Source organism: Mercenaria mercenaria, chromosome 1 (genome assembly GCF_021730395.1).
Source record: "Mercenaria mercenaria strain notata chromosome 1, MADL_Memer_1, whole genome shotgun sequence".
Lineage (NCBI taxonomy): Eukaryota > Metazoa > Mollusca > Bivalvia > Venerida > Veneridae > Mercenaria > Mercenaria mercenaria.
The window spans coordinates 114,794,154-114,822,034 of NC_069361.1; the positions used below are offsets into that span (position 1 = coordinate 114,794,154).

The 27,881-nt window shown below is 36.4% G+C and overlaps 3 protein-coding genes across 4 annotated transcripts; 1 reads left to right on the plus strand and 2 right to left on the minus strand.

Annotated features, from left to right (window-relative positions):
• Window positions 1-3,132: 3,132 nt before the first annotated feature.
• LOC123525551 (uncharacterized) lies at window positions 3,133-6,044 on the minus strand. The gene has a single exon (XM_053521358.1). It carries the CDS (start codon window positions 6,042-6,044, stop codon window positions 4,083-4,085), a length of 1,962 nt encoding a protein of 653 aa, XP_053377333.1. The 3' UTR covers window positions 3,133-4,082.
• A 334-nt stretch (window positions 6,045-6,378) lies between these two features.
• Window positions 6,379-26,539, plus strand: LOC123525561 (carbohydrate sulfotransferase 14-like). 2 transcript variants are annotated; one of them, XM_045304698.2, is made up of 3 exons: window positions 6,379-7,722; window positions 25,153-25,325; window positions 25,503-26,539. In XM_045304698.2, exons 2-3 carry the CDS (start codon window positions 25,242-25,244, stop codon window positions 26,388-26,390), a joined length of 972 nt encoding a protein of 323 aa, XP_045160633.1. In that variant the 5' UTR covers window positions 6,379-7,722; window positions 25,153-25,241; the 3' UTR covers window positions 26,391-26,539. The 2 variants fall into 2 exon arrangements, with proteins under 2 accessions (XP_045160633.1, XP_045160643.1); XM_045304708.2 differs by lacking the exon at window positions 6,379-7,722 and adding an exon at window positions 9,038-9,167.
• On the minus strand, window positions 8,238-11,338 carry LOC128550777 (uncharacterized). Its single transcript, XM_053530547.1, has 2 exons — window positions 10,460-11,338; window positions 8,238-8,255 (listed from the first exon to the last, which is right to left on the minus strand). Exons 1-2 carry the CDS (start codon window positions 11,336-11,338, stop codon window positions 8,238-8,240), a joined length of 897 nt encoding a protein of 298 aa, XP_053386522.1.
• Window positions 26,540-27,881: the final 1,342 nt, after the last annotated feature.

Below are 27,881 nucleotides of genomic sequence, written 5' to 3' on the forward strand. Positions count from 1 at the left end.
TGCACATTTGGTATTCTTCTTGAGAATTTTAGCATTTATTACAGAGTTATGGCCCTTGAAATAGCTAAATTAGTGGATTTTTTGTTTGTGATGCTCATAGCTCAAAAAGTATATGGTATAGAATAATTAATCCATTTCATAAATATTTTTTTGTGGCTATACCCCATTAAGACTGCAAACATTTGTACGATTTCCCCTTATTTGTGACAAATGTACCAGTGGGGGGCACACCCTATGTCCTACAGACACATTCTAGTTTATTTAACAAAGAAGGAAGATTTGCGCAGGAATGATTTTATACAGGTGGGGAAAGGGGAGGGATGTGTGGGATTTTGTCCTACACTCGGTAGCAACATGTTTTTACTGATGATTATTACCACAACTAGAATTATTTTCACAAAAAAATACTTTTAAGAATATTTTAGCTGTATTTCTTATGCAATTTTGGAAATGTGTAGGATCTAGCATTTGATCAAATTCCAGAAATGAGGGCTAAAATCTTTTCATAAACTGAAATTCTTATGGGACAATATCAGGATGAAGAAGAAAAGACTACTAAGGTCTTGTCATTCACCTCGGATATGAACTTGGAAAAGACACAGGAAATAATCTACCAAATTATTTTTCATAATGATACACTTTGTTTCAATTTAAGTGAACAATAATTGTTCCCTTTGCAAGGCATTTCGTTTTTTATCCAAAGTTTTAAGACAAAATTTTTGTTTTTCGTAAAAGATTAACTGAAAAGCATGCTCTAATACATTACCCTTTATGGCCCATGGATATCTAACCAATTTGATAGAAAAAAGTGGTATTTCAGAAAAGAATTTTTCTTTAATGAAAATTTGGCCTTTTTTTAAATGTTACCATTACTTTTATAAAGATGATTACTTCACAATGTATGAAGAACAACAAAATGTATTTCATTATCAGACTGAAAAATTAAAGGTCCATAATGCTTAAAATTTTTATCTTAAAAACAGATGAAACAGCTTTCCAAATAGATCTTATACGTACTTACATGGTTAGAAATATTCCACATGAACTAATATAGATAGAGCCATAAAGGGAGGTAATAAAAAACAATAGATTCAATAAAACATTCTAGTTTATTCAGCATTCAAACCTTTGACACATGTTAAAGAAACTAATTATCAGAAATAGGATTTAACAAGAAACTAATGTATTTTATGTTCAAAACAGAAAATGTGGCAGCCACATTTTAAACAAAGGCATTATGTGCCTTTAAGATCTTTTTTGAAAAAAAAAATCATTTAATATTTGAATGGGATTTTATGATATTTTGATGTCAGGATTTATTCTGTTTTTAATTGATTATTTTATCTTCAATGGTTCAAATTCACAAAGAAAATACAGGCACATGGATTGAATTATGACCTTATACAATGTATTGCAGTCCAATTACCCTTTCAAGCTACATTCCTTTTCAATCTACTATATGACAAAATGCAACTAATAAAGAAGGTTATACAACATTAAAGGGCCATAAAACTTTACGTTTGTTTTAATGTAAATACAGTATAAAATATTCTTTTAGTTTGTTTCTGGGTATAGAGTTGTGTGAAAAAGAACACACACAACAACAGAACTTATTAATTATTCCTCCCTTTTATTAAGAAGTATTTTGTTGAAGAATCAGGCTTTATTTTTACATATTGCCTGCTGACAAAAATCCCTCAAGATTTTCACACTTCAGGTTTCAAAAGATATATGGGGAGTACCTTTGGTTTACAATGGTATATGTAGAAGTTAATTACTATTTTTGAAGTCTGAAAGATGTCTTGGGCAATGGCTCAGATAACCAAAGAGATATAATGACTAACCAAAATTACCAAGGATATATAAAGGTTACTTATATTGACCTTTGTGCAGTGATGCACATGCTTGGCCATACATGCAAAGTGATGGTAACTTAGGCTACATTTTCAATGACAACAACAACAAACCAAGTGCAAAAATCATACATTTCGCTTATCTCATGGCAGAAAGATTTAACAGAAAACCATGCAGTTCATATGGACATTTTAACAGCCTTCCACCTTCTATGTTTTGGCTGGTTTGCTAAAGAAAGGTGATTACCATTTCTTTTTAACTAACACTTAACATTTATTTATACTAAAGAATGTCTGTATTGCATTAAAAGAACTTTCTGTAACTGTAAATCATTGGTTAATAGAATAAAGTTTCATTATACCCCCACAAAAGGTGGGGTGGTATATAGGAGTGATCTTGGCGGTTGGTAGGTCCATTGGTTTTTGTGGTTTCCAGATGATAACTCCTGAAAGGCTTGACTGATTTAAATAATTTTTGGTACACAGGTGTAACATTAGAAAATACAGGTCCAGTTCGAATTTAAGGTCAAAGGTCAAGGTCAGAGTGACACTGAACAGTTAAACGGTTTCCGGATGATAACTTGAGAACGCTTGGGCCTATGATCATATATTTTGGTACACAGGTGTAACATCATGAAATACAGGTCAAGTTTGACTTTGGGGTCTGTAGGTCAAAGGTCAAGGTCACTGTGACTCGGGAAAAGTTAAATGGTTTCCGGATGATAACTTAAAAACACTTAGGCCTAGGGTCATAATTTTTGGTACACAGATGTAACATCATGAAATCAGGTCAAGTTCGACTTTGAGGTTTTTTAGGTCAAAGGTCAAGGTCACAGTGACTCGAACAGTAAAAAAGGTTTTCAAGTGAAAACTTGAGAACGCTTGGTCAGGATCTTAAATTTTTATACGCAGGTGTAACATGATTAAATACAGGTCATGTTCGCCTTGAGGTTAGTAGTCCCAAAGTCAAGGGCAACAATAACACGAAACAGTTAAACGGTTTCCGGATGATAACTTGAGAACGTTTGGGCCAGGATCATGAAAATTGTTTATTTATTTATTTATTTTGTTGGGTTTAACGTCGCACCGACACAATTTTAAAGGGCATATGCGACTTTCCCCGCTTTTTAAAGGTGGAGGAAGACCCCAGGTGCCCCTCCGTGCACAATTTCATCACGAGCGGCACCTGGGTAGAACCACCGACCTTCCGTAAGCCAGCTGGATGGCTTCCCCACGTGAAGAATTCTACGGCCCCAAATGAGGTTTCGAACCCACATCGATGAGGGGCAAATGGTTTGAAGTCAACGACTCTAACCACTCGGCCACGGAGGCCCCCATGAAAATTGATAGCGAGGTTGGTTATGACCAGCAGATGACCCCTAATGATTTTGAGGTCTGCAGGTCACAGGTCAAGGTCACAGTGACCTGGAACACTTAAACGGTTTTCGGACAACAGCTTCACACGAAATTTAATAGGGAGGTGGGTCATGACCAGCAGATGACCCATAATTATTTTGGGTTCCAAAGGTTAAAGGTCATTTAAACCTTTTCTGGACAATAACTTGAGAATGCTTGGGCGAGGATCATGAAACTTTATAGGGAGGTTGATCATGACCAGCAGATGACCCTCTATTGATTTTGAGGTCAGTAGGTCAAAGGTCAAGCAAGTTCAACTTTGACATTGGCTTAGTTCTGTGACAAGGCCATATTGTGGGGGTATAATTCGTCACTCCTGTGACAACTCTAGTTTTAAGCGAATTTTGTTGAAATATAGAGGAAGAGAGACAAATTGTCATTGATATTTTTAGGTACGTTTAAGGTGGTCAAGTTTATTATTTCCTATCACTTAAAAACTTAGTTGTATTTCGTAGAAAACCTTTAAAATTGAAGGCATGTCTGCCTTGTTAATGATTCAGTGTTATGGAACTGTAAAATTTATTTATGTGACTGGATGCATAGTCCTATTTTGGTTTGGTATTCCAAGAGATATAAAAAATGCTAAATTTTTTATCAACACCTAATATACATCAACCAACACAAGTACCATTACAAAAGTAGAAGACCAAGGCAAATAGATAGAAAAGATACCCATAATATAATAAACGCATTTCCATACGACTGTTGCATTCCAAAACCTAAAAATTTTGACCAGAGGTGGGTCCTTTCAGAAATCACATTGCTAAACATTCACCAGCTTTTCTGCTGTCTGTAACAAAAAAAAACACCCACTTACTTCAGCTGGTATAAAAATGGTCCAGGATTGTTTGCATTGCCAAGAATAACAAGATCCTCACTGTTGTCACTTAAGGCAATAGTTGTTGGAACCATTTTGATCTTCAATTCAGACAGTTCAACAATTCTTATTTGCTGTCCTTGACGTGTGATCATATGGATATTGGCAGAGGAAATTCCACATATGTATACGTTTTCTTCAAAATCTATATCTATACCACCAGGACACTTGAGTTTTCGGTTTGTGTAGGTAAATATGTGCTCTGCTGTCGCAAGTTCGAAAGCAATCACATGATTGTCTTCTTGGCACGAATGATAAACAATACCTTGAAAAACCTTGAAATGCCACAATGTTTTAAATGCGTCGCCTTTGCAGTCTTCAGTCATACAACTTAACTCGTGCCCGCCGCTTCCATAGGTGACTAGGTTCCAGGTTTCCCCATCATACAAAGATGCCACAATCTTTGCATCATCGCATTTTGAAAGGCAGTCTATAGCATAGCACTGATGTTTTGTACGAATTTCTGAAGTCTGTTTAAATGCAGCCCTTGTGTCGTATTTTCGTATTTTCTTCTCATGTGGAAAAGACACATAGATGCTTTTCTGTGTACTCACAACCATATACGGTTTCGAGCCTAACTTTATCTTGTCCTCGTTTCCATTTCTTGGAAGAAAAATGACCAGACGCTTGTTGTTTTGATCAGCCAGTACAATCCTGTCGTCCTTGTCATCAACTATGTAGCATGCAGATGGAAAGTATGGTTTTTGTCTGCCTACCACAGTTTCTTTGGCTAGTTCAAAGTGCCTATCTTTGAGTGGTATAGATTTTTCCATGCCTGGTAAAAGAAAATCACATTTTTCTTCCGTAAAAGTCCCAAATGTCTTGATTTGACTGAGTGACTTAAGAAAATCCTGATCGAATTCAAAGTTGTAACAGCTAAACGTTTTTTGACGTGAAAGTAAAGCCTGGATTTGATCATTAATTTTAGTGTACCTTTCTTCTAGCTGTCTCGATATGATTACGTATTCCGGTCTATCTATAGCCATTCCCATCGTATCCCTTGTTGTTTTATCACTTTTGTCCAGGTACGCGATTATTTCTTCACATTCGTTCATTCTTTCATCATTAGCGAGTTTATTATGTCGATTTTTTTCTTTCATTTGCCTTCGGATTTGCTCATGAACTTTCTCAAAGCCTTTTAGAACAATGTTCTTTGTTTCTTTTAACACGGTAGTCAGTGTTTGCTCATCATTTTCAAGTTTTTTATCGTACCGTCTTAGTATCGCAACATCTTCTTTTACATGCATGGTCAATTTTTGCAGGTCCTTTGACAACGCAGGAAGAGGTTTAACATTTTCGATGTCCGCAAAATTGCTCTTTATCTCAAGGACATTGTCACAAGATCTGTGGTGCAGGAATGCACAAGTTGGACAGAAAATGGCGTCGTCATCTTCACAAAAGAATTCTATTTCTTTATCAGGGTGCGTTTCACACATAAGTAGCTTGTTGTATTCTAGGTAAGTAGACATTTTTCCGTCTTCAGTGACATCAACTGCGACAGTCTTGTGCAAGTTTGATACTTTCAACTTTGTATGTGTTACGTGACAGAAAACACACAGGTACTCTTTGCAGTCCAAACAGTAAAACTTTGCCTCCTTTGTTTCTTGTGTAGACTTGCAAGGCTGACATAAAATAATTTCTTTTTCTGTTTCAGTTATGAAATCGGGTAACATTCCTGCCCAAAAGGCTGGTTCTGAACCAGTTTTCGGCGGTGATGTAATTTTTCGGCATAATGGGCATTCAACGCCTGACCTTGTTCTTGATTTTGCAATCCAAGTACTGATACACAGCTCACAGAATTTATGAGAACACGACAGAAGCTTAGGCTTTTTCAAAGTCTCGCTACATATAGCGCACTCACAGTCCTCACTAGAACTAGTAGCAATAGTTGATGCCATTTCGTTTTCTTTTTATGTACTATTGAAACTAAAACGAAAGTAGGAAAATACAGATAATAGAACCTAGATAACCGTGATCGATTTTGTTAGCCCAGCTTTACAGATTTGAACGAAAAAAAAAATGTTTTACTATTTTATAATTTTGGGCTTTTTTTATTTAGATGTACTTAAAAAGTAATAAAGTATAAATTTACATTCATAACCTAAACAGTTTTAGCTAACTTTTCAATAGATCTACCTGTCTGAAACAGATTTGGATTATTTTATATAGCGATACCTTGATATGCAATGGGTGGAAACAGGTACCTAGTCCCACCATTTTACTTTAATTATATATTAATTGTTTAGCTAAAAACCCTTCGTTCGGTTTTATGCATTTAATAAAATAACAAAACAACCCTACAACCAGGAGGAGTGTACATTTTAGCGCAGTCATGGACGAACTCTACACAGCACAATGCCATATATCCATTTTTTCAAAAAAATAATAAAATTTTAGACTGGAAGAGACTACTTCAAGTATAGGTAGTCCGTTACTAGGATGACGAATCTAAACTTTCCCGACGCCTACGGATAAATAACCGCTTTCAAAAAAATGTAAATGGGTAGGTAGCTTTAAAGTTTAAGGGGCACTACTCCAGCACTCGACTTATAGTTTATGTCACACGATTATTGTTACTGTATGCTAAATAAGTATGCGTGTTCCGTTAGGACTCGTTCAATAAAGTTGTATAAAATGAAATGATACTTGAGTATTTCTTGACACACAGACGAGAAAACATAACGTGGTGTCAGAACTATCAAACTAACATGCCCGCATTATAAGAAAAGGTATTATTATATAAAATTAGTGGAATAAAGAATTTGTTCATTTTGTGCGACGGATTGTCTGTTAAAAATTACCATTGAACAAGATGGATTCTAACATTAACAGTCACACTCCCAAAATGAACTGGGGCGCAAAGGACCTACCAAGTGCTTTTACGGCATTTAAAACACATGCTCAGTTTATGTTCAGTGGTCCACTTAAAGCCAAAGAGGAAGCTGAAAAGTGCAATTACTTGATGCTATGGGCAGGAGACCATGCCCGACAAATATATTCCACATGGACTTTATCTGAAGATGACAAAAATCCCTAGAAACGCATTAACAGAAGTTTGAGTACTGCGAGCCAAAGTCAAACATCATCAATGCCAGGTATAGGTTACGTTCAAGAACCCAACAAGATGGAGAAACATTTGAACAATATATAACCGACCTCAAACTTCTACTCAGGAACTGTGGTTACCACGTTGACATGAGAGATGAACTCATGTGGGATCAAATCGTATTTGGAATAAAATCACAAAAACTTAGAGAGAAACTTATCAACTAAGGATCGGACTTAACTTTGCAAAAAAATCTTGGACATTGCAAGAACAATACAGCTAAGTCAGATGCCATGTACAGTAATACAAAATAAACAGGACGTTGATTTGGTAAAATCGTTGATTCAGTAAAATACAGGTCAAAAGGAACATCGCAGAAGGCAAATCCATCGCTGTACCATCACAGAGCCCCATCAGCCAAAGGTGCAGTTTCGAAACAGCAAGCGAAAGTTTCATGTAACACTGACCGGCGAAAGTCATTAAACACTGTGACAAATAGATCTAAAGCAAGGAGGAATGATATCAAAGAAGTAAGTGGTTTACTTGTCTTCCAGATCTTTAGAGTACCCTTATTGTTGACACAATTACTTATATAAATTATAACCAAACCCAAAAGCAAGCTTTTGCTACATTAACCGTAGGCCCAGAAGCAAAAGTATTCGATTTAAGCTTGAAGTTGATACAGGCTCCAAAGTCAACATTATCCCAAGGTCAGCATGGGATACCTTAGGTATGTATGGTCCTATCCAACCCACAGGGAAAATTCTTACTGCTTATGATGGGTCATGCATTTAAGTTGAGGGCAAAGCCACTGTCGTGGTCAAACTTGAGAATACTATCGGACATGAAGAATTTTATGTTGTAAGTACAAACTCTAGCCCACTCGTAGGTTTGAAAACCTGTATGTCCTTGATATTACTCAAGCTTTAGGTTGACAATCTGGATATGCCGTTGACTCGAGAAGAAGTGCTTTCAAGACACCCAGATATATTTTAAGGAATAGGTCAACTTCCCTGGGAATGTGATATTCACTTACAGCTTGATGCTATGCCAGTAATTCACCCTGAATAGAATAATTTATTCAGAATACCACATGACATTGTATAGAATGGTGTTTTCCATACATAGTTAAACTCTCAAGACAATTTGCGCTATGGAAAGGAAAAAAATGCATAGCGACAAAATATAATGAAAACACAAATCACTTAGGAATTATCATTGATAATAATCTTTGTTTTCATCCTAAATGTGTCGAAAATTAACAAATATAAAGTAAAATATGAGCTCCCTTCAAAAGATACATATGTCTACTGAAGGCCAGAATCTCGAGAATCGAGCCTGCGAGCAATGGGTTCACTTCCCGGTCCGTTGTGAAATAAATTCTCGAGGCAATTAAACAAACTATCTATCACTATTTCACATGTACATTTAGCTACAAAATGAGACCGACACTAACTCTCTAGCCCTCTCTCTTCATGAAATATCTACCAGAAAACGAGTGACTTTCTGCTGCAAGTTCCAGGTAGATAGAAATGTGGCACAACGAAACAGTACGAAATCACGGACTAAAATATGTGTTTCAGCCTAACACGGGTCAAATTCACTTGCCATTAATAACAAGTATTACTAAATATATAAATTATGGCCACTCACCAACGTCAGTAGCATCTGATATTCGCGAGATTTACTCATTTTTTTTTATTTTTCCGTCGGTCTTTCAATTCAAAGAGCTATAAAAAATAATTTATTACTTCTTTGTTCAATTGCAATAACCGCCACTGAAACCGATATGATAATATCCAAGTAATTTTGTGCGAAACGTTTCGGTTCTGTTGGAGGTGTGTCGCTATTGGCCAATCAGAAATTGCGTTTAAAAATACCGAAGGAATTCCGTTCAATGGCGTAGCATTCAATTGAAAGACCGTGAAGAAATTTGAATCGCCAATATCGCGTGTTTGAGATGCTACTGACGATTGTGAGTGGCTATAGTTTATGTATTTAGTTATATTTTTAAGTACCTTTTAGTGAATTTGACCCGTGCTAGGCTGTAAAACATATTTTAGTCCGTGATTTTGTTCCATATAAGAGTATATATAGGGGGGAAAAAATTTCAAAAAAATTTTTTTTTCGTTTTAAGCTTAAAACAGTGTTTTTAATTTTTTTTTTTTTTTTTTTTGCGGGGGCGGCACCCATATGGGCACCAAGACTGGACGGGCACCTGTGATTCGTTGTGCCGCATTTTTATCTACCAGGGAATTTCAGCAGAAAGGCAATAGTTTCCTGATATATATTTCATGAACGGGAAGGGCTAGAGACTTGAGGTTTGTCTCATTTTGTAGCTAAATGTACACGTGAAGTAGTGATAGGTAGTTTGTTTAATTGTCTGGAGAATTTATTTCACAAAGGCCCGGGAAGTGAACCCATTGCTCGCAGGCTCGAATCTAGAGATTCTGGCCTTCAGTAGACATATGCACGGGGAGGAACTGTTACACGAGACTCTGTTGTGGAGGATATCATGTTACAGATTTAGGATGCTTATGTTACAGTATTCCCGGATAACGTTACTAACAAATAAGAAAAATCAACAACAACACGTGTAGCGTTTGTTCATAGATAATTATTAACTTCCAACGTTTCGGCGTTAAGCCTTCCTCAGGGAAGAATAACAATAAAAACAACGGACGTGACGTCGTTAAACAACGTCGCGTAAAAAGGCGGTAAAATGTATACAAAGTTTAGATCTACATTATTTACAATGTTAAATTAATTAAAAATAACGTTCCTTTAAACGGATTTAACAAACATACCGAGTAAATTGTCGGATAGTGTTTATACAAAATTTCCTATACTTATGTATATAAAAAACAGAAATAGGAAAAAACAACGATATACTCGGCATTACATATCTATATATGTAGATCAATACAATTAGTTAATTGGTCAATTAATATCAAATAAAACTTTAGAATTTAAACCATCTGGATAGAGCGTTTTCAGTTTATGTATCCACACTGTTTCTTTGCAGAGACGATCAATGTCAGTTCTTACAACATCAACAGGCATAAAAGAAAAGTCCTTTAAGCAATGATCTCGTAAATTGAAATGTGATGCAACCATTGAGGAAAAAGTAGGGTCAGTAAAACTATTAATATCAAATCGGTGACTGTTCATGCGTTTTGATACAGGTTGCTTAGTTTGTCCCACATACTGTTTGTCACATTTTTTGCAAGTAATCAAATAAATTACACAGTTACTTTTACAGTTTACGTTATGATGTAAACTGTATGATTGACCAGTCATTTGACTGGTAAATTCTGAACCTGTTTCGATATTGGTACAATGCGAACATCGGCTACCATTACATCTCTGTGAGAGATAAAGTTTATCACTTTGCTTATTGAACTCTGAACTTATCAAATAGTCTTGTAAATTTTTCGGACGTCTATAGGCAACAACAGGTTTACAGTTCTCATAAACGGATTTAGTTGTAAAGCTTTTTGATAGGTTCAAAATACTCCAGTATTTATTAATAGTGTTACCAATACGTGGAAGTGCTGGATCATACACAATAGTAAAAGGAATTACGCTATTTTTGTCCCCAACTTGAGTCTGTAAAGCATCTTGCTGAGATATATTGACTACTTTTTGGAAGGCACGGTCTAACACATCATGTGGGTAACCTCTGTCAACGAAGAATTCACGAAGCTGTGATAATGAATGTTTGAACTTGTCATCATCTGATATTATACGTCTATAGCGTTTTGCTTGACTATACGGAATACCGTTCTTACATTGTTTGGGATGACATGATGTATAGTCCAAGTACTGGTGGTTATTAGTTTCTTTCACATATATGTTAGTTTCGACACATAAATTCTCTCCCTTGGATATATTTACATCTAGAAACGAGAGCGAATCTTGTGAAATAGTATGCGTAAACTTTATGTCAGGATGAAAACTGTTTAACTCTCTGATGAAAAGTTCTAGTTCTTCCAAGGAATGATCCCACACCATAAAAATATCATCCAGGAAACGCAGCCAAAGTGTCGGTTGTAGATCTCGATTTCTAAGGAAGTCTTGTTCAAATTTTCCCATAAATAACGATGCGTATGATGGTGCCATTGAGCTGCCCATCGCAGTACCCATTTTTTGGAGATAAAAATCTTCATCAAATTTGAAATAATTATTTTGCAGAACAAGTTTAATGAGTTTTGCGATATCGTCACTTTTCAATCTTCCATGGCAATGCTCGTCCAAAAAATATTTACATGCGTCTATTCCGTCGCTGTGCGGTATGTTTGAGTATAGAGTATGTATAGAGAAGAAACATCTAGTGTCACTAAATAAGTAGCCTTACTCTTGAATTTGAAACTTTTAATCTTTTCAATAAAGTCAGTTGTGTCTTTAATATAAGACGGTAAGTTTATCATGTGCGGTTTGAGTAAATAATCAAGATATTTTGAAATGTTCTCCGTGGGCGAGCTGCATGCCGACACAATGTGTCGCCCGGGATAATTTAGCGGTAGATTGCTGTCGGGAGTCTTGTGTATTTTCGGCAGCACGTAAAATACCGGAGTTCTAACAGACTCTGGAAACATGTCAAATTCCTTAGTTACATTACTATTTGTCTCTTCTATACTTTCAATACATGTAGATATATTCTTAAGAACATTCTCTTTAGGATCTTGTTTAAGTTTTTCATATTATTTACCATCACTAAGTTGCCTCAGAATCTCTTTCTTGTAATCCTCCGTATTCATTATAACAACTGTATTAGATTTGTCAGCTTTCTTGATAACAATCGATTCATCTTGAGATAATTTTCTGAGCGAATCTAATTCAGTTTTTGAAATATTACTATATCGTCTTTTCTTGTTACAATTCTGTAATATTTCTTCAGTAACAGCTGTTATATAAAAGTCTAAGTACATATCGCGACCAGCTGGAGGAGTAAAAGATGACTGAGACTTATTGTAGAATGGAAGACCATGATAATTATCTGTATCTGCATTGTTATCATCGCTCTCGCATTCGCTGTCATTTATTATTTTTGAAGCAAAATATTCCTTTAGACGAAGCCTGCGATTGAATTTAAAAATGTTTTCTGCTAATTTAAGCTTATCATGCGAGTTAGATTTCGGGCAAAATTTTAACCCCTTACCTAGAAGTATGTAGTCATCGTCTGTAAGATTTTTACTCGATAAGTTTAATACTGTCCCCTTTCCTTTCCGTATTTTCTGTAACCGCCGTTTCGTTTTTCTCCAGGATTTTTTGTCCGGGGCCCGGATGAAGCGCCTTTGTCGTTTTCTGCCGTGTCGGCCCTTCCCTCCAGCAGTGCTGCCACACTCGTAACTGCCTTCACTAGGTTCTGCACTGTCTCCTGCAGTGTTGTCCCGGTCTTCACGTCCTCCTGCAGTGTTGCCCCGGTTTTCACGGCCTCTGCGTAGGTTTTCTGTGGGCCCGGGGTTTTCATGTTTTTTGACATTTGAAGAGTAGATTCATCGTTAGCTTTCGAAATCTGGTTGCTAGTTCTTCTGCCGAAAGTATTTTTGTTGGTTTTGGTTGATTTTGTTTCGGTCTTCTTTCCATTGCGTTTCCGTTTTGATGTGCTATTAGATTGTAGTTCAACACGAATCTCATCTTTATCGTTATTAGACGTGCGATTTTTGTTTCTATTGTCAATCAAATGAGACAGCTTCTTTTCATGTTGACTGACGATAACGTCTTTTTTCTGTTCTATCCGGTGGTGGATTTTTTCATCAACGTTAAAAAGTTTATCATCGCTCATCTTATTTTTTAACTCACTTCTCAGAGTTTCCATCTGCCTGCCAATCTCCTGAGCTCGCTGCTGTTGACAGTCACGTACCCTGTCACAAATTTCTCCGCTTACCTTCACCAAGAGGCTGTTAATTGTTTCTTGAAGCTCGGCACTATATCTATCGTTTCCCACATTCACTTTCAGCTTCAGGCGTAGACCTTTAGGTATGACACTCTCCGCCCTGCAGTTTTCCAAAAAACGTGCGTGTAAAACGCTCTTCATTTGCTTTTCCGCCAGTTGTTCTATCTGTTTTTTTTTTTTTTTTTTTTTTTTTGGATAACGTTACAGCATTCGCAGGATAATAATAGCTGTCGGTATTTCGTTTGCCAAAAATGTGGTAAAAATTTATCTCTATAAAAGTTGTTTTTCTAGATCAGTGATATGCACGTCTGTTGAGACATGGCTTAACCTGCGAAACCCAGTATATTGATGCCAATCAAGCGTTTTATGAAAAAATTCGAAATTTTGATAGAAAAATATCTAAAAGAAATTGATTAAAAGATATTCCAACCGTATTTCATGCAAATTTGCATTGATTAAAACCCTCTTCAGGCATGGACTTATAAAACGAGGTAGAAAAATTACTGTTGATCTAATATTTCGTGGTTTTATAGAATGTTTAGCCGGATATGTTACAGTTGTTGGGTGCTGCTTTTGAATGTGTTACAGATTTAGGATGATACTTTTTCCTTCCTCAGATGTAAATACTACTAAACAACATTTATTTTGTCATTTGAGGCAGTCAGACATGTACTAGAGTGGCGTTGCTGTAACGACATTTAAAAACACAGGAAAGTCCACCTAACGTGAGGAGATGTCGGTTGTGATATGTCAAGAATCACATATGATGAACAGTTGATGATACAAGTTATGCAGAGCAAATCTCCCACCCTTTTTCATGCAAATTGACCGATCGTTTGAACAATCTCTAAATACACCGGTTGTTAAATGTTTTTCCATAACCTCTAAATAAATCACCAAAGATATCGCGGAGCGAAATCGAAAAATGTTTTAAGTGTGTATTTATTTATATTCACATAGATTAGTTACTTTCATTCAAATCTAAAAAAGGAAGTGAGTTACTATGTTTATAAGGTAACTCCTAATTTTTAAACAACCCGAATTTAATGTGCTCGTGCTCGCGTTTACGCAATGCCTACAGTCCTGAGACATGCCTTCTAATGGCGCACAGTCCTGAAAAGCCCTTGCCACCGTCATACACACAAAGACAAAGACGCATATACTTTTAGATGAAAATCCTGAAACATTATCCATTTTAATTATGAACTGCGTATAAAATCCTCTGTTAAATGATTTAGGCTCCTAGCTGTGACCAAACAGATTCAATGCTTCAGATTAGCCTATTTGATTGTGCATGCATGCCAAATCTTCATTGCGCAGATGCATATCTGCTTGTAGGCAGCTACATGCCTGCCGGCAGACTATGATTCGATGGTTGTTCCAACAGTAAACACGTATACATGTTTAACAAAAAAGAATCTTTTGTTATTTGAAATGAAGTTTTATTGCACATGTGCGAGTTGTCGTGAGAAAAGCCAATTAATTTCATAAGTTCTCCATTACCGATTCCGAGAAGATATTTTCTTTTAAGCTTATTAGTAATTGAAATCGTTGATAAATACACGCATTGCCAAGCTCTTCTGAAGCTAGGGCACATCGTTTGCTAGCTTAATACATGTAGCATAAACAGGTACTATTTATGAAAGAACAGCTTATTAAAGTGCAAACGACGATTCAATGCGAATTTGTGATTATGGTATCATATACATTAGATATAGAACACTAGCTTTCCATTGAAAATGTTTATATATCATTTTATTATATATAGCTGTTGAATCAGATTTAGAATTTCGAAATTAGAAAAAAATGCACTTGGTATAATATATTTGTTACATCTTACAAAAAATCCCGCATAATTCATTGTATCTAAATTTTATTTGCTATCCTGGTATTGTATATTGTCAAAATGTATTCCAAAAAGTATCATCCTAAATCTGTAACACATCCAGAAGAGGCACCCCACAACTGTAACATTCTATAAAACCACGAAAAATTAGACCCACATTGATTTTTCTACCTCGTATTATAACTGCATGCCTAAAGAGGGTCTTTATCGATGCAAATGAGCATAAAATATGGTTGAAACATATTTTAATCAACTTCTTTTAGATAATTTTCTATCAAAATTTCGGATTTTGTCATTAAATGCTTGATAGACATCAATATACTGTGTTTCACGTGTTAAACAATGTCTCAGCAGACGTACATACCATTGATCTAGAGAAACAATTTTTACTTTTGCAAAAAAGAGATAAATATTTACTATTTTTTGGCAAACAAAACACCGACAGTGATTTTTATCCTCCGAATGCTGTAACGTTATCCAGGAATACTGTAACAGTAGCATCCTAAATCTGTAACATGATATCCTCCACAACCGAGTCTCGTGTAACAGTTCCTCCCCCGTGATATGTATCTTTTGAAGGGGTATCATATTTCACCACATATTTTTCATTTTTGACTCAGTCTGGTCATACTACCCGTTAAGAAGATCTTTCCCGTTTGACCATTTTCCTGCGTTTCACTTTGAACAACATCAAAACACAATATTGCTGCAATATATACGTCACAGTCACCAGCTATTGTTTACTTTTACAACGACAAGCGTATAGGCCAATCAAAAATTAGTTGTGTGTTTAAATTTATGTCTTGGTTTGTTATTTAAGATAACCGTTCAACATTTCTGTTTACACGGAACTATAACGTCAACATATAACATTATGTATGAATACGCAGTCTACCGAAGGCACGTGCAACGTTCCCGCCAAAATACCAAAATACGTATAAATTAGCTGTTATACAATACATTCAGAAATGTGTCGATCTTAATAACAGCAAGCGAATATGGAGTTATCAATCCCCCGCCGTGGCGGAGGGATTATAGGAATGGTCTGCGTCCGTCCTTCCGTCCTTCCGTCCGTCCTTCCGTCTTTCCGTCCTTCCGTCCGTAACAAAATCGTGTCCGGTCCATATCTCCTAAACCCCTTCAAGGATTTTCATGAAACTTGGGTCAAATGATCACCTCATCAAGACGATGTGCAGAACCCATGAGTCAGCCTTGTCGGTTCAAGGTCAAGGTCACAACTCAAGGTAAAAGGTTTGAGCCTGCCATTTTGTGTCCGCTCTATATCTCCTAAACCCCTTGAAGGAATTTTATAAAACTTGGGTCAAATGATCACCTCATCAAGACGATGTGCAGAACCCATGAGTCAGCCATGCCGGCTCAAGGTCAAGGTCACAACTCAAGGTCAAAGGTTTGAGCCTTCCATTTTGTGTCCGCTCTATATCTCTTAAACCCCTTGAAGGAATTTTATAAAACTTGGGTCAAATTATCACCTCATCAAGACGATGTGCAGAACCCATGAGTCAGTCATGCCGGCTCAAGGTCAAGGTCACAACTTAGGGTCAAAGGTTTGAGCCTTCCATTTTGTGTCCGCTCTATATCTCCTAAACCCCTTGAAGGATTTTCATCAAACTTGGGTCAAATGATCACCTCATCAAGGCGATGTGCAGAACGTATGAGTCAGCCATGTCGGCTCAAGGTCAAGGTCACAACTGAAGGTCAAAGGTTTGAGCCTTCCATTTCGTGTCCGCTCTATATCTCCTAAACCCCTTGAAGGAATTTTATAAAACTTGGGTCAAATGATTACCTCATCAGAATGATGTGCAGAAATTATGAGTCAACCATGCCAGCTCAAGGTCAAGGTCACAACTAAGGGTCGAAGGTTTGAGCCTTCCATTTGGTGTCCACTCTGTATCTCCTTAACCCCTTGAAGGATTTTCATCAAACTTGGGTCAAATGATCACCTCATCAAAAACTCATGAGTCAGCCATGTCAACTCAAGGTCAAGGTCACAACTGAAGGTCAAAGGTTTCAGCTCTGTATCTCCTAAACCCCTTGAAGGATTTTCATGAAACTTTGGTCAAATGATCACCTCATCAAGACGTTGTGCAGAATTCATGAGTCAGCCATGTCAGTTCAAGGTCAAGGTCACAGCTAAAATCAAAGGTTTTACCCTTTCACTATCCATAGCAGTGGCGGGGGATTTAGCTGTCATTCAGACTGCCTTGTTGTAGATATTGTATATAGCACTGTTTCAACAAAATACAATTTTGAAAGTATTATTTTCAGTCAAAAGCATCTAACATAAAAATGTATGTCATGATTTATGATTCGGATAAGGATATTGTGTGGTTCATGTCTTGGCAAAACATGTATTACACGGGTATTTCGCGAAAATTAACACTTTGTGATATATTTCATTCTCGCATACCTGAGGTCTACCGTGGTTCCCCGGATGAACGTTCGTCTCGGGATTTTGACGAACATCTGATGGATGAGAATGGATATATTTTAGATACACGATTTCTAATATTGACGATTTTTTATGAATAATAAGTCAAAAAAACTGTTTGAAAAAGCATTGGAAATATTCCCTGAGTCTAAAAACAGTCTAACTTGTGTTTTGATTAAATTATAAATCGATTTTTAACAATAAAATGTGTGCTGTTCATGTCACAAGTATTTCGAATGCGGAAAAAAAACAAATGTTACAATATTTATCTCTGCAATCATTTACCCAGCACAGCGTAAAATAAGATATTCTTAATGACATGTTAATGATGTTAAGCATATTAAAAAGTAGTCTGAGATGCAAACTGGCTTTGGAGATTGGACAAATCTACTGTAAAATAAGTGCAATTTACAGTGCACAACAGTTTTAATGTACATCTAAGACTCTTCTTAAAGAAAACCTGTGATTTGCAGACAATGAATCACATATATATTTTTGAGCCAACACAGTTCTGATAAAATATGTTTCATTACGTATCTTACACTTGCAAAAATAAGACACTGATACCTTTCTGCCAATGTCTTAACAAATGACATATTACTGATAGCAAATATATGTTTAAAAGCATATTATGTTTTCCTCGTTTATGGTAGAATGCGCCACCCCATATACTTTAACAGACAGTTATCAAATTTTCACAGTTAGATCAATATAATTTGTAATATTTCCAACAGTGTGTTACGTTTATTTCTTAATTCCGCTTCTGTATATCTTCAGGAGTAATGAATCTATTTATCGGACCTTATATTTTCAAACATGACCACTAACGTCGTCTTTTCAGGATCTAGGGGTCGTGAGTTCGATCCTCGGGCGGGGCGTGTGTTCTCCGTGACGATTTGATAAACGCCATTGTGTTCGAAATCATTCGTCCTCCACCTCTGATTCATGTAGTGAAGTTTGCAGTTACTCGCGGAAAATAGGTTTGTACTGGTACAGAATCCAGGAATACTGGTTAGGTTAACTGCCCGCCGTTACATGACTGAAATACTGTTGAAAAACGGCGTTAAAACCCAACACAAACAAACAAATCAAGACAAAGCAAAATGACAGACCTGATTTAAATTAATTCAAATTTAGTTTTTGATTATATTGCTGGATATAATGAAATGATAAAAAAGAAGTTGTTGTATTTAATAGCATTCTTTCAATAGATAAATGTTTTCGATAAAGTGCTCTTCCTTAAACATACACAGATCTTTGTACTAAAAAAAAACAAGAACACAATATGCTTCATATATTGTATAATATGTAATGAGCACTTGGGCACGATTAGCTTACATTGTTTCTTCTTCCAATAATATCATATCCATTACATTTACATATAAGAAAATACTGACATGAATCATATAACAACTTCAAATACCATTCAATTCATAAATCTCAATTCAATGATTGAACATGCATAACATTCACTTCTCATGTCTACATATATAAATAAACATTTTTAAATAAAGTAACAAATAATTTCCCGTGATTTAGATTTAAAAAATAATCTGTTTGTAAGCATAGGTGCCCAAAGCTGAATGACCATACAAATCACAACAATCGGCACGATAACTTGCCTTACCAGCGTTACTAAGGCTACCAACAAAACAACCATCAAAATAAGATTTTGATTGGCCTGATACAACAAAGGATCTATACCTATTCAGGGAAAATATTTCCCGCCTAATTCGCTTCGCTTAACCGACGGAAAATATATTTCTATACATGATACACGCAAGTTTTATAGTATGCGAGTGCGAGTGTCCAGCTTAAACACGCGGGACCTCCGTGGCCGAGTGGCTAAGGTCACTGACTTCATACTACTTGCCTCTCATCGATGTAGGTTCGAGCTTCACTAAGAGAGATGATTTGTCATGTTAGGAATCCATCCAGCTGGCTAATGGAAGGTCGGTGGTTCTACCCAGGTGCCTGCCTGTGATGACATAGTGCACGTATGGGCACCTGGGATTCTTCTTCCACCATCAAAGCTGGAACCAACAAACTCAATTACATGGACTGAGACGACTAATACATTAGTGCATGACACGGTAAAATAAACCGATGACACGATTTGATTACATCTTTTATTTCAGAAACTGTACTGAGAAAACAGAGGTCACGTAAAACTTTTGCCGATAAAGGGCACTCGACTACGATAATAAATTCGATAGCATATGATATATGACAGGAAAATTGGATAGGATTATAGGAACGTATTTTAATAAACAGAAATAAAAACAAATTAAGCGGCAAACAAACAAAATTTTGGTTTAGGCCTAACCGGGTGTTTTTCAACATGCTTATTGATAAAATCCGCCCACAATGAAACGGTACGCTTCAAAGACATGTACTGAGGTCACGGAGGGCAAACAGGTGTTCGGAGTGATTCACAAGTATATACTGAAAAACGTCTTCTTTATGGATCAGGTCCGATACTTGTGCCTGTGGTCACAGCCGGCGAATAGGCAGAAATCAGTCACCATATAATTTTTTAAAAAATGTTTTAAACATGAAAAATGATATCTTCCACGTTGCAGACATACGAAGGCATCTTCCACAGCTATAAATGTTTACATCAACAAATTTAGATCTGTAAATATAAAACAATGCATTTGAGAAAACCCTTGATATTTTATCATGTTGCGAATTTTAGATATTTCAAGGGGATCATCTCAACATATTTAATTTCATTTTGTACTATAACGGTTGTAAGGTCTGGCTTATGCCGGGAGATATAGATGTGACTTTGTCTGTTGGTCCGTCCGTCTGTATGTGTAAAGCGTTTGAAAAACAGCCATGAAATTGTATATGAATTTTAACTGGCATTAGGTGTTACTCTTGAGTTTTTGTTTTAGCTCATCTGAGCACAGTGTCCGTCTACCGTCTACGTCGGTCGTCGCCCGTCGTTCACAACAGTCTGGAGGTCACAATTTAGCCCAATCGTAATAAAACATAGAAAGTTTGTGTTAAGCATGTATGATCAAATTTTTTCTACAATTAATTTTAGTTTTTCATACTCTGTGAGCTTGAAGAACATTAATTGTTGTTTTTTTTGTTTTGTTTTTTTTTTTAGAAAAAGCACATGTCACCGTACTTGTTTTCTATAGGACATTTTCTTCACCCACTGTTTAAGCATTTCTGAATAAAGTAAAATAGGAAAAAGTGGGGATACTTTATAAAATATAATATCCCATCTAATGTTATAGGGAATTCAGGTCTTGCAGGTTACAATGATGATATCAGTATAATATAAGCATAAATGTCACTAACAAATCTCTTTAATTTTTACACTTTGACATAATTACCCCACCCACGTTTGTAAATTGAAAAAAAGAAAACGTATTTAAATATATCCAATGGCTATCTTTCATTATTAAATGTCATGCAGTAATAGTTGATTGTACGGTGGTATGTTTAGGACATGCATTTATTTCTTATAAGATTAAATTATCTCGTGCGCACGACATTTAATCTAACAGCTTATCTCTAGCTCGGCGCATGACATCTTGTCTCATGCGCAGGACATCTTATCTCGTACACATGACATCTTTTCTCGAGCGCACGACACCTTATCTCTTGGTTACGACATCTTATCGCATGGTCAAGACATCTTATTTCGTGCGCACGGCATCTTATCTCGTGCGCAGAACATCGTATCTCGTGCGCACGACATCTTATTTCGAGCGAACGACATTTTAGCATTTTGAAATTAGCATGGCGCACCGGCATTCCATAGGCTCGTTACAATACTACAGTGTTATTTTTTTCTTAAAACAGAGACCCGCTCCCAAAAATAAAAATGAAAGTACAATGTAGATCTAATTGTTAAAAATATTTTAAAAAAATATTTAGTTGATGGCTATGGTGGCTGATTTGTGCCATTTCATTCTGCCGCAATGACACAATGACAAACGTCGTTGTGGCAAACGGCCAAACATCGCCTCGCCGAAAACGTCTTTATGGCGCCCCACCAAACGTCGCCCCGCCGAACGTCGCACTGCCGAATGTCGCCTCTCTGGACGTCGCCCCTCCAAACGTCGTCGTTTCGTCTTCCGGAATGACATGATTGTATTACTAGTAAATTAATTGCACATAAAAGGTGGTAGTAGTTGTGATACTTCTCCCAGCTCGGTACATGCACGTCGTGGAGAGGGTGCGTATGGCGCTCAAAGGGTCATCGCCCTAACTAGGTCAACGTCTGGCTTAGTTAGCGTCACATGAAGAAACCCAAGAAGGGTGGTCCAAAAAAGGAGTAATTCATCGGCTGTGTTTCATCTCGCCGACGTATCATTGATGTTAGACCTCTCTCCAGGAACCGGGGCACGAGTGTCGGGATCTGGTTGACACCCCCCCCCCCCACACCCCCTGAATCGACACCTGAGCAACTTCTTTGGACTACCAACCGGACTTGTCGAGGATGGGATGAGGACTTCCAGATGCTGGCACTCCGGGCAAGCGACGTAAAACGCCGAGACAAGGTGGACGGGATGGAGACCAGACGACCAGGCCGTTTTTTAAATGCGGATACCATAATAGCGCTGTCAACTACTTCAAGAGGTCTACATACATAACTGCACAGGAGATACACAAATAAACGGTGTTCCGTTTGGACAATCGTGACTTTTTATTGAATACTAAACCGCGATGCACGATGGTACGATGACGAAAACGCGATGGCACGATGATGAAACAACGATGGTACGATGGTGAAAACGCGATGTAATATCGCGTTTTCATCATTGTATCAAGCCTGTATTTTACTGACACATATACTGTACCACTGCGCATGACCACCGGAAGGCGATGGTACGATGGTGAAAATGCGATGGTACGATGGTGATAACGCGATGGCACGATGGTGAAAATGCGATGGTACGATGATGAAAACGCGATGGCACGATGGTGAAAACGCGATGGTACGATGATGAAAACGCGGTGGTACGATGATACGATGGTGAAAACGCGATAGTACGATGATGAAAACGCGATATTACATCGACATTTTCATAAAAATGTCACTGACAGACTCACTGAGGGATTGAAGGTTGGGGTTTGGGTTTCCCCTGGTAACTCTTCATTAGTGACTAAAAATATATCATAACTATTAAATGTTTCTAATTTAAGCAATACTGTGTCATTCCGGAAGGCGAAAAGACGACATTCGGCAACATTCGGTGGCAACGCTGCGCCCTCGTGAACTTATTACGCCCGATTTATAACAGCCCATCGTGTATAAATAGTGTAAAAACATGGTTTTGCTATAAATTATTTCTTAAATAAAACAAATTTCAGTCTTCCCATTCTATATCGCTCTGTAGATTTATTGCAATTTTTAAATAATGAACTGAAAAAAGTCACCATTTTGCATGAATAATTACATTGCATTCACATTGTATATCGATTTTCACATATTCATTGATCATTTCTATTATATTTTCATATCGATTTCTACATATCTAATCATCTTTACATTATTTTCGATCTTGGTTTTTACATATAAATTATGTAATATTTAATTAATAGTTCTTTATCTAAGATACAAGAACATACGTACAAAGTTATACTATGTATATAACCATTTTAAGTGCGTCACCACACCGGTCTATGAGAAGCTAAAAGACAAAAGAAAAATATGAGAAAGCATATAGTAGTGTAAAAATGTATTAGGGCATTGCCTTTTAAGATCGTACTGACAAAAACACTTATTATACTAATTACAAAATGTGTTGTAAGATAAAACTTTCAATTAAATTTTAATTAATTTGAACGCATCCAATAGCCCCAGGTTATACTGAAGTATTGCTGACTGTTTTATATAATATGTAATATTCATTTTTTATAGCGATTTAAAAAAAAATAATTGTAAAATTTTAAAGCGTGGAGAAAATGTCTACAAAATGTTTTGTGCATACAAAATCTTTTATACATAGACTGGACTATAGACGCTACTATTTAACTATCATATGTCTGGTTCTTTTGATTGCTACAGTTGGCATCAAAATGTACGGTATGTCTTTTTATTACGTTTTATTGCGTGTATTTAAAGGAGTAGCTGTGGAAACATGTTTATTACATACTTATTTATAAACTCCATTAAGTTACAGTGGAACCTGAAACGTCAATATTTTTCCATATTGACGTTTAAATTTCATATCAGGTGCTTGACATCATTTTTGACGTCAGTTTCATGCATGTCATCGCGTTTAAGAGTTCTTTAATGACGATATTTTTAATTTTACTCAGGCTAAAAGACACATTTATATCATTTATATCATAATTATAAGTGCAGTATGTGTATGTAATAAAAAGATTTTTAGATTTGTATCTAGTTCTTTAGCGGAATGATATTGCACTCCTAAAGTCGCGCAATATTTCCGCTGCAGAACTCGTGCATATTTCTCGATAGAAATCTAACAACCTATAAATATCACGTTTCAAAGAAATGTTGATGACTGCTTTCTTATTGCATGTATACTCTGTATTTTTGTCACTTGTACGAACTTGTATCCTATATGAATTTATGCACGTTTTACCGTACGTCTAGTCGGGAGTCTTACTTCTTGCAATCAATGAACTTGGTTACTTTTTGTTTTGACACAGAACTAGCAAAACAAAACAGTATAAAGTTATTGTACTAAACAGTGTACTAGTTCACTCTTCATTTTGGATATTTTATTTTTGGAATCGGTCTGATAATTATAATAAAGTGTGCATGCAACTGAAAACTCGATAATTGATTTTGCTGTCAAAGAATTACCACCGATATCATCATAAAGATCAAAGTCATACAATTGGAAGTAATCTTACCACTATATTTTTATATACAATAGTTCTTTTAAAAGAAAAAGGTAAAATCGTTTTATCATAACATGCAACAATTGTTTTGTTTGAATACGACCGGTAAGGAATAAACTCAAATGGATGTGTTTCATGTATAAGATTTATATTTTCCGGCATAAACAACCGTTACAACTATCTCAAACTATTATTCGAAAGTTTTCCGTTGTTGCATGTCAAGGGTTACAAACACTTATCCGTGTCTGTAGGGAGGAGGCCATGGCTGTCTGCTAAATAGGGGCGGTGGTTTCAGAGAAGATCGAATATCCGAATATATTATTAAAGCTTATATATTAGTAAAAATATTTGGCCTCTCAGCTATCCAGTTCTCGACTTCTTCAGTTTAATTTAGGCTATTGTATGCCTCATATTTTAGAGGGACGCAGTTCAGATCCACCTAACATTTGTTAGACATCTTTTCAGTTTTCAGCTCGACTATTTAAATTTTCAAATTGTCACCCTTTCATCGATGTCGGCGCTCACGTCAGGGTTTGCGTCGACGTCCGCGTCACAGAAGTTTTGCAGGTGTAAGCAGGTTTCTCGTAAAACATACTTCGCCTGTCTTCGGCATCATGAAATAACCTCAAAGAGCATGATAAAGCTAGCTTTTATTTCGTCAAAATTATACCCCTTTTTGTCTTTGAAATTTTACATGTAAACATGTTTTTCAGAAACTACTTGAACAAATGTTTTCAATTATCCACACGTCTTTAGCGTCATTAGGTGTATGTAGTCTAGTATTGGGTTTCAGAGCATCAAATAGTCCAGCGTGCTTTCATTAGGCAGCTCTTTATATATCAGATATGATAAGACATGTTTCTTTAGGAAATACATATGTACGCATATTGGAGCTTTCTGTAATGTCATTTTTACTGTTTTAATAGAGACGACAAGAGCCAAACGAATATTTGTGAGAGAAAAGTCTGTAAGCAGCGACTTTCTTGGGGACAGTCCAGGTATCCATGACGACAACATGGTTTTCCATAGCAACGGAGGGATGTTAGACAATCTGAGACTGATTGAGTTGTACAACAATGCATCCTTAGGCAATACTGAGGTACTTATTTTTATCAAATTTTCACCACACTAAACTCATTTTAATTAAACAAGGACTGTTGCATTCACTGCTCTGTATATCGTAACCTCTGTATATCGTAATCTCTGTATATCTTAACGTTTATATATCGTAAACTCTAACTGCATAATCAAGCGAATCTTTGTTTCTTCGCTTCAGAACAAAGAAGACCAGATGAAGGCCAGAAAAGATTTGCTTGAAAACGTGTGTTCCGTAATGAATGAGAATAAATCGGTTAATCCTGCGTTCACAAAGTCTTTCCGAAACGAGTACCTTGTACACGTAATTGCTAATAGAGAAAAGAAATTTCTATACTGTTATTTGCCTAAAATAGCAAATACAAATTTTCGACGTGTGATTCTTGGCTTGAACGGTGTTGTACCAAAAGAAAAAGTTGGCAGTGTAGATGGAGCGGATGTATACGAAAAATATGACAAACAATTCCAGTATCTGAAACAAACTGACAACGATAAGGTGGAGGAAATGATTCAGAATTTTAAGAAATTCATTGTAGTCAGAAACCCGCTTGTTAGACTTCTTTCCGCCTACCTGAATAAATTCCAGCAACATCCTCTTGATGAAGAACGGAGAAAGTTTTATGAGAGAATTCCAAAATTCTACTCGAAATATCCACAGCTTAAAAGATCGTTTTGGAAAACATTAGACTTCCGTTCAAAGTCTCTCACGTTTGAAGACTTTTTGGCGTATTGGACTGACAGTTTTGAAATGAATTCGTACCTGAATGAGCATTTTGTACCATACTTTTTACTATGTAACCCATGCGACATAACGTATGATTACATAGCTAAACTTGAAACACTGTATAGTGATGTTGATTTCATATTTGAAAAGCTTAACATAGATATACCATTTCCTGGAAGAAATGATAATTATTCTATTTCAAATACCGACGAATTAGTTGAGAAATATTACAAAACAATTCCCGAATCATTAACTGAAAAGGTTTGGCATATTTTAAAATTTGACTTTCTCATGTTTGGTTACAATCTACCCGAATGGTTAAAAGCAAAATTAAATCTAAGATAATACTTTCTTGCACGCCGGGCAGGACTTTCCCGAGTTTTTTGCCGGTGCTGGAAAAATCTCGTCTTACATCCCGGGTGACATGCATGCTGAAATTTATGAGTAAATGCGTAAATTCATACGCTACTATAATTTAATAGTGCTTAAAAACACTCGTTTTAATTTATTTCTTCCAATAATTGAAGAATAAAGCATGCAAGAAAAAGAATCTATCACTAGTTGATGGTACGGATTGGTTTATTAATGCAAGAAGACGTATTGTCCAGCCAATGATTGACCAAACAAACAGAAGTGGTCCAGGATCTCAGCCTCGTCCAAGTTTCTATCCTGATCCAACATCACAAATAGACAGTCATAGCACGCCTAAACAATTACCCTCGTGCCAGATATATATATCCATCTGCCTCTTCAACCAGTGAAAGCTTCTTATATACTGCATTCATTTTAGCTCGACTTTTCGAAGAATAAGGAAGGCCCCGGTATCGGCGTCCGCGTTGGTTGAATTTTTTATGAAGTCCAATATCTTCTTCATTACTTCAGATATTCAATTGAAACTTGTTGTACGTGCTTTTAGTGATATTAAATGTTCATAACTCTGGCATGTTATGTAACTCTACCTGAAAAATTTTCAGAACTATGCCCATTTTAAACTTAGAAATTTCGGTTAAGTTTTTATTAAATCCAACATGTTCTGCAGTATTGAAGATACTCATTTGAAACTTGTTCTGCTTGCTCATAGTGGTAACAGACATTAGCGTGACAAGATGTGTAACTCTATCTGTAGTTTGTCCAGAGTTATCCCCCTTTTTTATTAAAATTTTTCAAAGAATATACTATCAGGTTTTAACCATTGCAGATACTAAATTAAAATTCCACACTATTTTAGGTAAAAACGCAATGTTACGGCATAAAGTCTCATTTACCTTTAGCTAGTCCAAATAATAGGGCGTTTCGGGACAGCGTGATAGCTTTTGACTACCGGCGCTGCCTCCGTCACTGTCACTGTCGCTGTCTCCGTTAGCGGAATGACAGCTATAAAATATCAGATCATAAAATAAGTCATCCCGATAAGCCAAATGAGTACGGCTAACCTTTAGCCTGCTAAATTTCTAAAATGGACTGGACCATCATTCATTTTGGGCAATACCATTTATTTTTCGAAGGGGTGTTCACTGAAAATTTACTGACAATAGCGAACAGTGCAGACCATGATCAGCTTGCACGGACATGCAGGTTGATCTTGGTCTGCACTGGTTGCAAAGACAGAATCACTTGCCACCAGCAGGCAATTTAAACAAAACTATCCGACTTCTTGGACTTTGAAAATGTAGGTTGAAGTTTTGCATACAATTTGTTCTTGACAAATGGCAATGATTTTTCTAAGGCTAACTACTTGATTGCGCACTAATTTTACCAATGGTAATGTGTATTCTAACTGTATTCAAAGGTTTGTCGCAATCTTGTTTGACTGCAATTAAATTATTACATTACGAA

Bases quoted from the DNA above. Each gene is read 5' to 3' on its own strand.
- LOC123525551 (XM_053521358.1), bottom strand. From the start codon at position 6,044: ATGGCATCAACTATTGCTACTAGTTCTAGTGAGGACTGTGAGTGCGCT.
- LOC128550777 (XM_053530547.1), bottom strand. From the start codon at position 11,338: ATGGGTACTGCGATGGGCAGCTCAATGGCACCATCATACGCATCGTTA.
- LOC123525561 (XM_045304698.2), top strand. From the start codon at position 25,242: ATGGTTTTCCATAGCAACGGAGGGATGTTAGACAATCTGAGACTGATT. The intron at 25,326-25,502 runs GTACTTATTTTT...TCTTCGCTTCAG, and splicing joins CATCCTTAGGCAATACTGAG to AACAAAGAAGACCAGATGAA.